The 16,282-nt window shown below is 48.6% G+C and overlaps 2 protein-coding genes across 4 annotated transcripts in view; both read right to left on the bottom strand.

The window, feature by feature from the left end:
* The window catches only part of atg16l2 (ATG16 autophagy related 16-like 2 (S. cerevisiae)), an 18,610-nt gene extending 12,004 nt beyond the window's left edge, over positions 1-6,606 (bottom strand). For both annotated transcript variants that reach the window (XM_005737508.1, XM_005737509.1), the window contains exons 1-3: positions 6,113-6,606; positions 4,716-4,773; positions 4,375-4,450 (exon numbers count right to left, since the gene is read on the bottom strand). In XM_005737508.1, coding sequence (XP_005737565.1) covers positions 4,375-4,450; positions 4,716-4,773; positions 6,113-6,281 — 303 coding nt within the window. In that variant the 5' untranslated portion in view covers positions 6,282-6,606. The remainder of the gene's footprint in view (positions 1-4,374; positions 4,451-4,715; positions 4,774-6,112) is intronic.
* A 431-nt stretch (positions 6,607-7,037) lies between these two features.
* Positions 7,038-16,282, bottom strand: part of wdr62 (WD repeat domain 62) — a 20,916-nt gene continuing 11,671 nt past the window's right edge. Inside the window, exons 16-34 of one of the 2 annotated variants that reach the window (XM_005737507.1) lie at positions 16,170-16,245; positions 15,975-16,086; positions 15,825-15,888; positions 15,640-15,747; positions 15,460-15,557; positions 14,093-14,145; positions 13,761-13,976; positions 13,488-13,561; positions 13,244-13,401; positions 12,613-12,726; positions 12,427-12,538; positions 12,223-12,295; positions 11,798-11,879; positions 10,209-10,334; positions 9,639-9,918; positions 8,976-9,151; positions 8,065-8,154; positions 7,574-7,671; positions 7,038-7,376 (exon numbers count right to left, since the gene is read on the bottom strand). In XM_005737507.1, coding sequence (XP_005737564.1) covers positions 7,158-7,376; positions 7,574-7,671; positions 8,065-8,154; positions 8,976-9,151; positions 9,639-9,918; positions 10,209-10,334; positions 11,798-11,879; positions 12,223-12,295; positions 12,427-12,538; positions 12,613-12,726; positions 13,244-13,401; positions 13,488-13,561; positions 13,761-13,976; positions 14,093-14,145; positions 15,460-15,557; positions 15,640-15,747; positions 15,825-15,888; positions 15,975-16,086; positions 16,170-16,245 — 2,329 coding nt within the window. In that variant the 3' untranslated portion in view covers positions 7,038-7,157. The remainder of the gene's footprint in view (positions 7,377-7,573; positions 7,672-8,064; positions 8,155-8,975; positions 9,152-9,638; positions 9,919-10,208; positions 10,335-11,797; positions 11,880-12,222; positions 12,296-12,426; positions 12,539-12,612; positions 12,727-13,243; positions 13,402-13,487; positions 13,562-13,760; positions 13,977-14,092; positions 14,146-15,459; positions 15,558-15,639; positions 15,748-15,824; positions 15,889-15,974; positions 16,087-16,169; positions 16,246-16,282) is intronic. The other variant, XM_013911971.1, reaches the window with a different exon arrangement.

The raw sequence follows: 16,282 nt of genomic DNA, 5'->3' as shown, positions 1-16,282 counted from the left end.
AACGGGTGAAGTGTCTTGCCCAAGGACACAACGACCGAGACTGTCCGAGCCGGGGCTCGAACCGGCAACCTTCCGATTACAAAGCGAACTCCCAACCTGACTCTGACAGGTGACGTTTCCGGTTCGCCCCTCGTGAACATTTTTATTTTATTTTATTAATCACACAGAAATATAATGTACAGCAATTATGCATATAATGGCTGAATTCCAACATATATAAGATAGATAATGAACAGGAAGTACAAACAACAACAAATAAATAAATAAAATAAAAACAAACCCCAAACAGAATCAAAGCAAAAAAAAGGATAATTAAAAGACATACCTGATACCTCAGGGGTTTTCAGATCTATTTCAATAATCATATGATTCAGATCCAGAGCTTGTGTTTTTGAGAGGACGAGTTCTTTGTTTTCAGAAAACAACATTTGTGAATGAAGAATTTGCCCATAATAATTATTACATTTAGAACATGTTCAAGCTTCTTTTCTTAGAGAACCAAAGATAAAATCATTTTTAGAAAATTCAAGTAAGTTTGGAATCTGTGGGAAGAGCCAGTAGTGCACATCGTTCCACAGGCTTTACAGAATATACAGCCATAAAATAATGTTCTGTTGATTCAATATCCCCTCACAGAAAGAGCAAGAATTATTATCAATAGCAAAGCGACGTCTGAGAGATTCTTTGGAAGAGTAAATACCAGAGAGGATTTTGTAGCGGACCTCCTGAGCTTTGGGAGGAATCGGAAGTTTTAGGCCATTTTTTCTGATCTTTCTTTTCATCACCGGAGAACAGATGTGGGATGGAATTTGGATAAAAACATTAGTAAATAATTCCCTGATTTTTTTAGACTGTTAGCTGTAATGTTATGCTGTAAAGCGCTATATAAATACAGGCCATTTACCAAGAGTTCAGGGAGGTCACAGTCAGGGTTTTGACAAAGACTATATGCTGTCCATAGAATGTTTTGAGGGATAGTAATTATTTGAAATTCTTTGTTATTTATTTGCAGATTATAATTGGTGGTGAAAGCTTCTAATAGAATTTTACCTCTATCATCACTGCCCAGATGCCCTTACCGTAGCATTTTAGTTTCCAGCGTTTATGTAGCGACAGTCGCACAGCGGAGTGTTGTGTGGGCTGTAGTTATGTTTGTATATTCATTTCCAGTATAATACAACGTGCTGGTGAGAGGAAGACAGCTGTATGGGGAGTTTATGTCAAAATCACATCTAAGTAAAGATTAATTCCACATAGATCTGAGAATATTTTGCTTGGAATGTGAAACCAACGGCTAGTCTGACTTCTTAAAAATGACCTAAACCCATTTATTTTCAGGGAGCCATTTAAGCGGTCATATTCAATAGCTCGCAAACCTCCATCTTCGACGCGTTTGACTAAATTACCTTGCCTGGGTTTTACGTTTCCATATATAATATCAAAGTGTAGCTGGTTAATAGATTTAGGCACTCCTACCGCACATGCAGGATGTACTGGCCTGGAGATACTTTCCATTTTGGTGAGAAGAATTCTACCCAGAATCGATAAGTCTCTCTGAGCCCAGTTATTTAAACGAGTTGGATTTTCTCCCAAATATTAAGGTTATCTAAATCAGTCTTATTCTTGGTTATATACACACCCAAATATTTGACAGTGGATTTAACAGGAATATTAAAAGTGTTAGAAATAGTACAATCATTTAAGGGTCAGATCTCACATTTGTTTAAACTCAGATTTAATCCTGAAGCTTTTGAGAAAGTTTCAATAATCTGCAGAATTTTGGGGATTTCATTCAGGTTATTTCGTTGTATCATCGGCTAACCGGCTGATAGAGAGCTCTGTACCCAGGATAGATGTCCTACCAAACTCAGCATTTTTAATCAGTATGGAAAGCATTTCTGTTGCTGCCATAAACAGCAATGTGAGATTGGACATCCTTGTTTTATTCCTTTGCAGATCCTAAATCTTTGTGAGGTGCCACGTGGAAGACACACTGAACTGTTAGTATCTCTGTACAGTAATTTGATTACATTAATGAAGTTACCTCCAAAACCGAACAAATCAAGGGCTTGGAACATAAATTCATGCTCTATCATGTCGAAGGCTTTGTAAAAATCTAAAAATAGAACAAAACCTTGGTTTTCAATTAGGTAGTTGTAGTCACTCAAGTCCAAAACAAGGTGGATATTATTATGGATTGAGCGGCCTTTTATGAATCCAGCCTGAGTGTTTGGCCCATTTTGGGCCCATTTTGGGCCAAACTGCAGCTCTTGCCTCCCGTCCTGTCTCCGGTCTCGTTTGCAGAAATCTTGCTTGCAGTAGACGCCTGCTCCTTGCACACCTGGGAATCCTTAGTTTCCAGAAAGCGTCTCGGTAGCGCCTCATGGTGAACTGAACTATTATTTGTCGAGGTCTACCCGCTTCTTTTTTCCCTAGACAATGGACGGCGTCCACAGCGTTGCCCAGTGAGGAAGCCCAACGTGGCGCGATCTTAGCCAAGATGTCGATAACTTCTTTGCGGGTATCTTCGTCATTTTTTTCTTTCCAGCCTGGATTTTCAAGTTCCAAACCAGACAGTTTAGCCTTACCGACTTTTATATCGGCTGCGTTCATTGCAGCCAGCTTGGCGATGTTAGCCACCGTTATCATGTTGTTACTTAGCTGCACGCCGAAGTCATCGATCTTGTTTGTTAGCTTGTTAATGGCTTCTATTATGGAGTAGTTGCTTTCCACACTTTGAGACACAGTACCCTTGCTAGGTGGTGTGGGTGCTTTGGTGGGCGTAGGTGGAGTTTCTCTTTTTACTGACGGTGTTGAAGTCTCCACTGCATTTTCGTGGTCAGCAGGTGCAGAGCTCTTGGAAGCTACCGCTGGCTTAGCTGAAGCTTCTGCTTTTTCCCGCGTCATCTTCTTCTTTAAATGGCAGATTGGGTCCGTTCAAAAGGTTTTAAGAGGTGAATCTAGTCCGTAAAACCCACAGGCAAACACAGCAAGCTACTTGGTTTTCAAAAGTAGAGTCTAAACAGGTCCACCGGGATGAGTGCACGACGGCTTAAAAGAAGTTGCCTGCCCCGACAGCCATGCTGCCGGACCGCAGCCAGACCCTCCCCTCGTGAACGTGTCTCTTCCTGGTCTCAGAGCGTTTGTTGTGGATCGTCAGCCTGCAGGCCGAAGCTTGTGGAGCAGCTCAGGGTGAAGTGGTCTGCCCGCCCTCGGGCTGCCTGTTCCTCTCACTTTTATCACACCGATCACATCTGCTCGTCGGCTTTATCACAAGAGGAAGAAGTGGCTGCTGTTGCTCGGTTACAGTCTGCTGTGTTTTATCACACGGCCTCAAAGAAAAACAGGAGCCAAGCCGCCAGGAACGAGCTGAAAGAGCTCTGAGCGTGACCACGGAAACAGGTGAACAGCTGTTCATCACAACAACAACACCTGCTGCTGCTCATGAGCAGGACATAAATCTGCATCGAACTGACGAGAACTGAAACCCCCGATCGGTGGATCTGTTAATAAAGGTTCCTGCTGTGAAACCTGCACAGCGACATCCAATCAGAATCCTTGATTTTATTCAGCGAAACTGTGGCCCCGCCTTCTCAGACGGCCTGTTAGTACAGTAACCTCACAGCAGCACAAACATGGTCCAGAGCTCCAGCTACAGACACCTGCGTCACCATCCACTTGCCAGTCAAATAGGCCACGCCCCTTTATTCCATAACAGGCGAGTTACAGAAATAAATAACTCATCTGAGAACAGCGTCCGACCATCTGAAAGCTCCGTGACTCCAAAACGTATATTTTTGTGCTGTGACGCGTCTCCAATAATCCAAACTGAGCCCCACTTGTATTTTATTTATTTTAAAAGAAAACAACAAACTTTGTGCTTTCAATCAAAACAAATAGTGCATGTACCAACTGATGTGCTCAGACTCACCCAACGACGCTGTTGCGACACTGGCATCAGGTAAATAACATGCAAACACACCCCCATGCAATCACCTGAGGTGCAGGAAAATCTAAACACCTGTGTCACATGACAAATACACAAAACATAAACATTTCTTAGGCTCTTACAGTCCTCCTTGTACAGGTGCTATGAAGGAGGCAGTTGGCTACAGAGACCAACCAGTTGGAGTTGAGGCTGTGAACACGTCTATGGGGACTACCTCACTGCTGCCTCTGCTGGACGTCAGAGGAACTGCAGTTTCCAGGTTGGAAAAACGACGCGTTAATACCCAAAAACCTGCGTTCTACCTGAAGGCCACCAGATGACCTCTGACCTTTGCAAGCACTGCTGACTTTGCGGGCTGAGTCACCCTAACCCTGGCCGTAATTGATCATGTGATCACTCTGAAAGGGGGGCAGGTTTGCTCTGACCTCTCCCGTGGTCTTCTTCAGCTGGATGCTCTGCTGCTGCAGGGACGAGAGCGGGGCGCCGCCCGCGGGGGGACGCCTGCACACACAGAACAAACACAGCCTCAGCACACACGCTCGTTTTCATGTCTTAGTGAGGACACCTCACTCATCTCATCCCAGCCACTTACCCTAACATTCAAAATGAATGCCTGACCATGACCTGTGATCCTGACACTACAACCACAATGCGACTCTCAAAAATGTCTTAAACCTTGTGGGACCAGTGACTACTGTAGTGTAGTAGCATGCCAATGTTCTGTGCTCACAAAGATGTCTGAACATGTACAAACACAGTGAGTTACCTGGCGGCGCTGCTCAGCAGTCCTTTGGTCAGACTGGTTTTCTCCAGCAGCTGAGTGTCTGCAGACAGAAAGGGGGGTCAGAGGAGGCGGGGCAGGAACCAGGTGCTCCAGGTTTGTACCTGATGAGCACCTGACTGACAGCTAGGACCAAAAAAACCAGGACAACGTGTTTTCACTGAGATATTTTTACTCTACTATGACTTCATTTTATTATGTTTCCCAGCTTTCATTGACTGAAGCCAAACTCCATTCAAAATCTGTCATGTTTAACATTTTTTCATTCTGCGTGTGCGGCCTGATGATAAACCAGCAGCAGGCTGGTTATCTGTCACACATGACTCACTGCGCAGAGGAAGTGAGGCGACGTGTGGTTTAATAGTTCCGACAACTTCCTGTCCCTGAATGTCAGCAAAGTATGAAAGGAGGGTGGATGTCGGCGAGGTTCGAAACACTGAGCAGAGGGGTTAATGATCTACTCACCACAATAAAAACATAAAATGAACCAGACTCCATTCAAAAACAATCTGATTTTACAGGAGGGTGAACAGGATTATACTAGATGTCTGACTGGTGGGACAGGTTGGACGACTCTCATCAAACTTCTGCCCGTCACAAATTCCATTTTTGGTTTCAGAGCTGCTATAACTGAAAAATATAAATATATAAAACATCGTAACTGAGAGTCCAACTGAACCACAGTGTAGTTGTCGTGATCAACAAGCCTGAATCTCAGCCTGGTTTCAAGAAAGTGTTAAAAATGCTGATTATTGAACGTATGAAATGTTCTTTCGAGCCGACTGCAGTCTGAGGTTTGGGGCTAAGCTCACCTTTCCCTCCCTGTTGTCTGCATTCACGTATCCCATCGCTGGCAGTGGGGACAAGCAGTCGCATGAAGCTGCTCTGGAGCAAGCTCGCAGTATATGTTACCATGGCGATGAGTAGAGTTAGCCCTGAAGTTACCTGGATGAGATGGAATCCCGTCTCCCTACATAGAGTTTGGTGTAGAGCTGCCCTATTTAAAAAACCCATCTTTTTTGTCCCTAAGTAAAGCAGCTCCTTCTGTGACATTTCCTGAGTACAGGGTTAGACAGGCTGATTAGTAACGAGAGCAAATGCGAGGACGTTAGTTCTGGTTTAAACATATTCACTTTTGCTGCCCTTTGATGAAAACCTCTTGGTTCCCCAATACAAAGCCCTGATTTCTCTGAACCAAACCTCACTCAAAAATGATCAGTGTCTTTCTTCGTGCAGTAATTTCTCAGCGTCAGCCTGTAAAACCTCACTGTAACTCTGAACACTAAATTAATGGGTTTTTAAATGTTCGGCCCGGTGACTGCTGCTCTCAGGCCGCCTGTGATGGATTTAAAGGGGATAAAAGTTGTACTTGGTCGTCGTACAGAAGCGGATCAGGTCCTGGAACATGGCGTGCTGGCTCAGGTCTCGGTGCTTCAGCTCTCGGATGATGTGTCCCTTCCAGGACTCCTCGGATCTCCCGCCGGCTCCCGGTGCCGGAGGCCGGCTCCCCCGCGGGGACACTCCGCGGGCGTTGGCTGTCACAACGGCCATGATGCCGGCAGCCCGGAGAGCTTCATGCCGCGGGCAGAGGCTCACAGAGCGGCCTGAAGTTCCAGGCAGCCCCGCTCTGAAACCCCGGCTCCTCTCACCGCCGCCATGTTGCTCACTCCTGCTGTTGTTTACGCCTCTTCTTCTGTGGTTTGTTTTGTTGTCGTCGTTAACTTTTGGGGCTTTTCTCACACAGCTGGGGGCGGGGCGGAGGCGCGTGCCCGTCTCTGTGGCTCTCGGCCAATCACCGCCCGCTCTGCTCTTAAGCAACTACAAACATGCCCTACCGGTGTGTTTGTAGTCCCGCTCGATATGACGTCAGCACCCTTTTCTAAGGCTTTTAAAGTTTTACGTCACTGCAGCCAGCTGCTGCTCTGTGACTCAGTCCCACCTGGTCTCAGGGCAGCCTGGGGCTGCACGTGCAGAACGGAAGTTCAGGTATTAGGAGGAGCCTGCTGCAGTGGCCCGGGCTCACATCAACCATGCTGAATCCAGAGAACTGATGAGCTCTGGCCTCAGCACCAGGAGCGCTCTGGTAGGCAGCGCCCACTTCCTGCCTACTCTGAATGATTCTAAGGTTTTCACTGCGGTCTTCTGGCTGCATCGCCCCCCCACCGGCCGCCTCGCTCTCATGGTTTTTTGATGTGATGTCATCAATCTTCACATCCCTTTGCCTTCATGTTCATTTCTGACCTGTTTGTAAAAGGTTCTGTATGAATAAAGTTTCGTATTCCCGTCGGATTGAAACAGTGGCCACAGTTAAAGTAAAAACAGCGTTTATTAAGAAACATGAAGTATTTACAGACAGTGATTCACACTCAGACACACACAGACACAAGGTGCACACAGTTTAATACTGATTTCAAATCCACCATCGGCTCACACACGCTTCATTTTCTCCTCCACCATCTGCAGCAGCCGCTCAGAGTACGTCTCCAGCAGAGACGCCGTCCTGCGGTCCTCCAGCTGACCGCAGGGGACGCTGCCACCCGACTCCCGCAGCACCTCCTGCATGTCAGAGCGAACTACGTCAAACGCCTCCAGCATCGCTGACGACACCTGGAGACGTCGCTGCGAGCCAGCGAGCGTTGCGCCGAGCTGCAACACAAACAACAAAGAAAACGTGAGGCGGACACTAACGAACAAACACAAACGCCTGCGTGACGCTTTAAATTTGATTATCGTTCAGCGATTCAGAAAAACGAGAAAAGAAGAAAAAGAAATATGATGATTCAAAGAAAAGTGACGATTCACATCAGTGTTGATATCCTAATAACAATGTGTGAAGAAGAAACCTTCTGGTAAAGATGGACAGCTCGTCTCGCCGTCGCCCTTAGCTCGGCGGCGATCTGCAGACACTGCACGCTCACCGACTCTTCGTCTCCTCCCGAACCTGCACACAAACATCTGTTCTTACAGCCTGAAGCACAAGCATGGCGTCGTTACAATACGCTGTATTCTTTCTAACAGCCAGCAGAGGGCGATGCAACGGACAGTTCTGGGAAAAAACCATTGACGACTTTGTGGTTCAGTAACTAATTTCAGAATCGTAGTCGTGCGTTTTGTCAGGATTATCCGGGGCATGCTCATTGGCTAACGGTCTGTCAATCACAAAGTATTAGTCAATGAGCTTTTGGTTTCACAGTAAGATCAGCCCCCCGTCATGGGGAAAGGGCGGCATCTCGAAATCAGCAGGTGACATCACGGCAGCTATGGCCTCTGTGGCGCTACACAGCGATCCAAGCAGCATCATCATCATCACAACTTTACAGAAAATTACCTTTACCTGTGAGAGCGGGGCGGAGCCTTTCCACCAGAGGGGAGGAGGACGAGGTGGGCGGGGCAAAGAGCAGCAAATCAGCTGATAAAGAAACATCTTTAAATGAGACCAGAAAAAGACGAAGCGATCAGAGCAGCAGGTGTACAGGTCAGATATGAGTTACATAAAGATATGAGGAGAAAAGATAAAAGGGTAAAAAAAGAAAGAAAACATGACTGTAAATGTAACAATAACAGGAAGAAAATATATTTGTGTCAGAAGTTTCCAGCCAGGAGCATAAACGCGAGGCTGAAATGACTGTACAGTATACAGCTTCCAAAGCATTTACATACGGTCAGACCAACGAATGGTGCCCAAGTATTTTAACTGGACAAAGCTCAGACTACAACTGGTGCAGCTTACAAAGGATTTGTGTGACGGCACTTCTGGGACTGACCAATACTCAGAACAGTGAGAAAGTCCAGGGAACATTGTGAAGGTCTAAGAAGGACAACTGCAGATTTACACAAGTTAGGAAGGTCTTTAGGAGCCATTTCTGAACAGCTGCAAGTTATTCTGATGTTTCAATGCCAAGATCTGGAAGAACATCGAAACGGTCACCCTTAGATGGGATGAAACTGGTTAGGATGTTCACGATGATGCAAAACATCCATCATGGACCGAGAGGGTGCTGACCCAGAAACAAGCCCCCGCTCTGGCATTAACACTCGCAAGCGCGACTGAAATTTGCAGCTGCCCACATGGACGAGTCGAACGGCTTCTGGAGAAAAGACTGACGGTCAAAGGACGCATTCATACCAGGAAAGTAACCTCTGTCAGTGCGTCGCAGCTGTGGCTACGATGTAGCTGCCATCACCTGTGTGTGTGTGTGTGTGTGTGTGTGTGTGTGTGTGTGTGTGTGTGTGTGTGTGTGTTACCTGGATCAGCTGGTCTTCGAGCTTCTTCCTTCGTGGAGGCAGGGCAGGTGATGACCTCACAGGTGGTGGGTGTTGCCACAGGGGTCTGGATTAGAGTCTCCTCTGTGCTGCTGATATTACACCTGTCAACTATGAGCTGTGAAATCACCTGAGTGGGCGTGGTCCACACCTGCAGGCTGACAGAGGGTTTGTCGAGGTTGATAATTCCCATTTTTATCATAAAGAAACCAATAAAAAACAAAACGGATGCTCTCACCGACGTTCAGTGAGAGCATCTCACCCGCCGCCCTCTGATCAGTGCCTCAGGTCAGTCCCACACCAGCAGCCTCACTAACAGCTGCTTCCCCTCACACCCACCTGAGCCATGGTCTGCGTGACCCTCATCACTCAGGCCATGTGTGCCTTTGTCCTACGTCTGAACACATCTGACACGTGTTTCATTGTACAACAACAACAAAGGACTAGCTGAGTGTTCTAAGACTTCTAGAAGTCTTTATTCATGTGGTAATAACTGTGAAATGAAGCGACTTTAGAGCTCGTCTCCTGCGAGTCCTCGCCTCTGCTTTACATGTGTGAGAAATGAGTCACCTTAAACCAGGACTGATGGAAAATGTTCAGTAAAGACAGGAAAGCCCAGCTGGTGTGGGGGGGACCGGGGGGTACCTGCTGGTCTGGTCCTGGTGGTTGTCAGGTTTGCTGTCCTGTCTAGCAGAGAGCAGGGTGGAGGCTGGAGGCTGGCACTCTGCTGGAGAGGGGAGGTTCTCTTTGTTCTCCTCCAGCGTGGGCGTGGAGGAGGGCGAGGAGGTGGAACCCGGAGAGTCCCGGCTCAGTTTGGCCCTGGAGCTGGCTGTGGTTCCCAGGTATCTGAGCTGAAAAGCCGACGGCTGGTCCGCCGCCTCCTCGCTGCAGCTGTTTTGGGCCGTGATGGTCCTGGAGGTCACGTCTGATTGGTTAGAAGAGAGCAGAATGTAAGCGAGCTGCGATCAGAGCAGGAAGTGGTGTCCCTGAGCGCCGTTCAGAGAAGATCGTTTCACAGTCACCCGATTCTGTGAAGATTACTGATAAGGACAGTTACAGCCAGGCTTCAGATACAACCTCATGTGAACACACCGTCTGTGACCTTTGACCCCTAAACATTCCCACCACCACAACCATGATTTGCTGCACAAAAAATAAATAAATAGGAAGACGCCACACAAACACCCGGGTGCCCGCAGCGGCGTACAGACACACCTCCTAACGTCTTTCTGCACAGGACGACCAGCGCCGTGTTTCTTCTGCGGGGTGTGCCATGGCGATGGGGCTGATGGGAAATTTTGCAGGAAGCTCTTCTATGGAGGGCTGATTGTCGGCAGCTCGCTGTGAGCACACAAACACATGGAGTCCCTCAGAGAGACGTCCTGGAGCCTCTGTCGCTTCTCTTAAGCTGTTTAACTGTTACAGCACAGGAAGTGTGTGACGTGTGTGCGAGTGTGCTTCCTCTGCTTAACCACAAGTGTGTTAACTTTTATCAAACAAATGAGTGAAGACAGAAACACGGAGCTCCGGCGCGGCGCTGCAGCGACCGCACTGAACACTGAACGCGGCGCTGCTCAGCTCCAGCCGAGCTCTCCATCACATCCTTGCAGTTTTAATCTTGATTACTAACCTGATTAAACATCATCCATTATTATTTCCAGCTTCACCTCCAGATCGGACCGCGGCGCGGTGACAGTGGTCTTCAGCTAACTTTGCTTTTAATTCACATTTTTCATATTAGGAAACAAAACCTGTGGTTTTAAAAATGTTATTCTGAACTTGACAAGTTTAGATTAAACACAAAATAAAAAGACCTTTGCAGCATCAAAACTCAAACCATCACGTCCGGCTCTTTTCATTTTCAGACTGGAGACTAAACTGCAATCTGTAATCAACCTCTGCCTGCCTTTCACACCGCTCACGTCTCTGCACCGCCTGTGTGTCTGCAGGACCGTCCTCACTAAAGTGGAGCAAAGAGGAAGCGTCAGAGAATATCGGCGGCAAACGTGCACACATTATCTGATGTACACTCACATCCTGCTCAACCACAAACCTCCAAGTCGGACGAGCTGAGACTCTAAACCTCGTCTGAGGACGCCGCAGCACGAGCCTTAAGAGCGGCTTTGGGCGATACGAGAAGGTGGCAACACTGCTTTTAGAAATAAAAACAAAACGCCTCTTTCTATTAGACTGTAGATGAACTGAGGTCATGACTGCACTGCACCAAATTACCACCAGAGGGCAGTCTCTCCTGGGGGCTCAGCATCACTTTTCTGTGCTTTTATGCAGATGTGCCAGCTGTTGTCTGTTCTACTCTTTGTTCCAATAAGAAATGTAACTTCATGTTATCCAAACAGAAACTAATAAACCTGAAAATTTGGTCTTAAAGACGGATTTTGTCAAATCTTAAGTTTAATTAGAACAATAAGATGAAAGTATGTCTTTGATTTCTTCCATTTTTCCACTGAAATGTCAGGAGTCCACATCTGTAGTGAGACCCTGTCAGGTTATTTTACCAAATTTCATTAAGTTCAGTAAAACCACTGTATGAATGATTCAGATCCCAGTCTTCATCCACTGCTCCTTAATTGGCCGTCGCCATGGTGAACCCTGTCATTACTCACAGCTGTCAGTTTGTTGAAGCTGCTTCCTGAAACATGGCGACTGCAAGGACCAATCAGCTGTTTGGGAGCAAAGCGATGAGCGCGTGCCGTCGCCTTCTCTGAGTCATCGAGCCAGAAACGCAGAATGTGACCGAGCTGCTGCGACAGCTGATGCTTCTCAAGCTTTGACAGGAAACTCACCTCCTCCTCCCGCTGCTCCTCCCCCGTTCTCTCCCCCAGTCAGCCCGGCTGATGAGACGTCGCTGCTCGACTCTGAGTTCACCTGAAAAACAAGTTTCCTCTTCAACGTTACAAACCTCAGCCATGGCCGCTCTCAGGCGCGCCCCGACAGGTCAGAGGTCGTGTCCACAGCTCATGCTGCATTCTTGTAGCATCAAGTTGGAGGCGGGGCTCTGGAAACGCCCACATGCATGTAAACTAACTGTCGACTGTGCCAGGTCATTATTTGTCGCCTGAAAATGCTGTAAAATGAATTTGTTTTGTAACTGAAAGGAAAATTTGGAATCAGGCGTTTGCCTCGGTTTGAAATCCAAGAGAAGCGCCGAGCGGAGGCGCCACTCCTCATGTGGACACGCCCCCTGCATTACAGGCTTGTGTGCATTTACCGATGTGGTGCTGATGTTGCTCTCCTCAGAGATCCTAGTCGGGATGGAGACGGGAGGCGGAGCTCGGCTCGCCCTGAAACAGCAGCAGAGACAAGATGGACACAAAGTCACGTAGGAGTCAGAAGTGACGGAGGCGAGTGGTACCTGCAAGCCTGCAGTGACCCTGCAGGTCAAAGGTCACGGCTTCACTGTGGATAAGCTGACCTGATTCTGTCCTGGAAGCGGGACAGGAAGCGGGTGGAGATGCTGAGTCGGGGGTTCAGGAAGTGCTTTTCATCTGGAGGCTGCAGAGTCTTCAGGTCTGTGTCAAACTTCTCTGGAGGGTCAAAGGTCATGTTAGCAGCTCAGTAACTGTCAGAGGATGGCAATGATGAAGATGTTGGTGTTTACCTTCGCTCAGACCGGAGGCCAGAGTCTCAAAGTGGTTCTTCAGAGAGTTTCTGTCCTCGTCGTCCTCCAAACCCAAACTGCCCACTGAGCTGCCCTGACTCAGGGAGTCTGTGTCTGAAACAGAAAGGGCGGAGCTTGTGATGACTCGTGATGGGAAACAGAGGAAGGTGCGCCTCTTATCACTTATTTTGAAAGGTTTGATTGTCCAGTTAACTTGCTGTAACAGATTGGATGCTTTTATTCTTAAAATATGACAAAACTAATCAATTTAAAGCGTCCTTCTAAACTGATGAGGCACTTTACTTCAGTGAGTTCCTTTATTGTGAAAACCCCTGGATACTAGGCTTAAACATGTTGAACAATTTCTAACCAAGTGAAGGATTTTATCATGTAAAGCCCACACTAAAGCATTCTTTAACCTGAGGGACTTTTATTTTGAAAAGCTAGCATCTAAGGATTCCAGTCATTTAGTGTATCGAAGTGGGAACTTTTCCTATTTTAACCTGATATTAATTGATTTATTGATTGATTGATTTTAATCTGATATTGTTCTGTGGGCTTTTATTTTGAAACTCACCCCTGGGGGAGTGAGGCTCTGTTTTGAGCTTCCTGTAAAGGGTTAAACTCTGACCTGGGTCATGCTGCTGCTCCAGACTTCCTGCTGATCCCTCAGAACAGGCGGAGTCTGGACTCAGCTGAGTCTGCCACACAGGCTCCTCCCCTTGACCTCTGACCTCCAGCTGGCTCAGTGACTGCTGTGGAACGGGAACACCCTCCACCTCAAACTCGCTGAAGACAAACATCGGAGCGTTTCAAAAACATGACTTCATGAAAACAGCAGCATCATCATCGTCGTCGTCAGGTGTAACCCTCACCTTTCAGGGGTGACCGTGGTGTTGCTAGGATACAGGATGAAGTTGTTCTGCTCTCCACCTGCTGTCTGCACCACCTGAACATCACAGTCAGTCAGACTCCGCCCACATTTCAGCCACCACAACCTCATTAACCAATTACTCAAACTTCAAGCTTTGGCCATCTCGACATGAAGAAGCCACACCCACCACCATCACAGATTGTAATGGTTGCGATTTACAGTCAAAAAAAATAATCAATATTAATATTCATTGATCCGGCAGCCTGGTCCTTACCTCTTCCTCCTCATCCTCCAGCAGATACTCCAGACTCTGAGGGTGGAAACCCTCCTCTTCTTCCTCCTCCTCATCCTCCTCCCCCTGGCTCTTGTTGGGACTCGGAGAGAAGTTGGAGCAGAAGGTCAAAGGGTTCATCTGCTCCGCCCACCGACTGCGCACTTGACGAGGCTCGCTCTCCGACTGGATGGTGGAGGAGGCTCCGCCCTGTCCTTGCTGAACGAACACGAACACACACACACACACACACACACACACACACAGTCTATAGTGTGGTTGATCATTATCTGCGAGCAGATTGATGAGCTGAGGGTTAGAGGGCGGAGACTGACCAGCTTCTTGAACCACAGGGGGAGCTTCCCGTTGGTCTGAAGCAGCGGAGCGTCTGAAACAAACAAGTCAGGACAGAATCGTTCTGGTTCTGGCTGATTCACAGAAACACTGGAAGTTTAGCACAGATGCTTCCTCCGGCCTGGCAGGGCTCAGTCTAACGTCTGAAGCTGTGAACTCCTGTCTGAGCCCGAGGGAGCGCTTTCAGCTCCTGCAGCTTTCAGCGAGTAAAAGAGGATATGACTCACAGCAGGAAGTAGCGAGCCCGCGCACGTGTCATCAGGAATCCCCTGACCGATGTGGGATCTGCACCAATGTTTGGACCGTCTCAGGTTTTACGCTTTCAGTTTCAGACCTGACAGGCAGCAGAGATGCTGAGGATAAGGGGAGGACTGAGGCCCACTACAGTGACAACCATACACAGCAGGTGTGGGAGGGTCTGCACCCACTTGAAGGCCAGCAACAGCACGACGTCAGAGGCTGTGCTTGCAGAGTAGCAGAACAGTTTGTCCACCTCAAAGCGTGCAGCAGCTCTGCTCACCCGGTGCAGGAGCGCGATGGCGAGCATCATCGTGTCCCGCCCCCGTTGTTACAGCGCTCCACACGAACCTCGCCCAACAAGAAGAACAGGGGCGCAGTGCTAGGCTGCTCTTTGCTGGCTTCAGCTCTGCACGATGCTTCCTCTCACCACCTGCTGCTGGATCAGAGACTTTCTGTCTGTGTGCAGAAAGTCAGAGTGGGTCTCCATCTTTCCACAGCCCCCCGCCTTGATATCAGCTCGCCACAGGGCTGTGTGCCAAGCCCTCTACTGTACTCATCTCACACCTGTCAGTACAACGACACCACCCGATGAGACTGCAGGGAGGAGGTCTGACGGTGGAGGTGTGGTGTCCTTTACACCTCCAACACCAAAGAGCTTATCACTGATTTCAGGAGGAGGACGTCCGACCTGCAGCTCATCTGCATCAAAGGAGAGTGTGCGGCGAGGGCGCCCAGCTGCTACTTCCTGTGTGTGCACATGGACGCAGACTTGCAGTGTAAGTTTCTTCTGTGTGGTTTAGCATGGCCCTCACTGGCCTCTCCCGTTTGTCCCTGAAGGGGCGCTGTAACAGCTGCCGTCTCATTAGGGCACGACATGCGGCGGCGAGGGGAGGAGACGTATTTGTACTGCTGCCCTGTGAGGAGCCTCACAGCGCTGTACTGATGCTGTTTTTGCACAGACTCTATTTATTCTGTGTCTGCGATACACCTTTGATGTGCGTCAGTACCACAGCTGCCTGCACAAAGTATCACCGTGTAAACACAACAAAGAGCTCAGCTGTTTGCTTCACCGGACTGGACAAACCGCTCTCAGTGAACTCGTCCTCACCAGGACACGGGTCCAGCCTGCAGGGAGTCCTCCGCTCCTCCTCCTCCTCCTCCATCTGAGGCAGCTGGGAGGAGGGCACCGTGATGAAGGTCTCCCTCCTGAAAAACGCCATGAAGCAGAACGTGAATTAAGCCCAACATCTGCTGCACCTTCTGCAGCGTCCCATCGCATCCGACTTACCTAATGTTCGGCTTTTTGTGGGTTTCAGGTGCAGCGGTCAGCCTGACGCCCCGCCTCTTCCTCATGGTGCTGGTCATCTGAGCGTCCAGCCGCCACACAAACACACAGCTACACAAAGCAAAGAGTCGGTCAACGCTTTCCTGCACATCGGTCTGAGCAGCGCGTCGTCTGACCGCTGAGCTCACCTGTCTCCTGACACCGTGATCAGGTGTCTGCAGTCCGGACTGAACCTGATACAGGTGACCAGCTCTGAGGAGACAGCGCAGCACAGACACGTTTAGCTGACAGTTTAAACTCCTCAAAGACACGCGCGTGAAGCTCGGGGATTCGCTCACCTGAATGGCCGAACAGGGTGGCGACGCACTCTCCTGACTCGTAGTCAAAGATGGTGATGTTTTTGTCCGAGCAGCTGGTGGCGAAGAAGGAGCCCGACGGATCCATCTGAACCTGCAGCTCCGATTGAGACAGATCGTTTCAGCCGTTTCCACGAGACACACCCTAACCCGCAATCATTAACCCCGCCCCCTCACCTTCAACAGGGCCCCCTCATCGCTGGACGAGCCTTTCAGACACTTCTTCAGTTTTCCTGTTTCCACGTTGTAGACCCTGACACACACAGACACACACACACACACACACACAC

This window comes from Pundamilia nyererei, unplaced genomic scaffold, assembly GCF_000239375.1.
Source record: "Pundamilia nyererei isolate P.nyererei 1_Seehausen unplaced genomic scaffold, PunNye1.0 scaffold00076, whole genome shotgun sequence".
In the NCBI taxonomy this organism is placed as follows: Eukaryota; Metazoa; Chordata; class Actinopteri; order Cichliformes; family Cichlidae; genus Pundamilia; species Pundamilia nyererei.
Note: the sequence above shows the minus strand (reverse complement) of the source record. Positions and strands in the feature narration are given on the sequence as shown.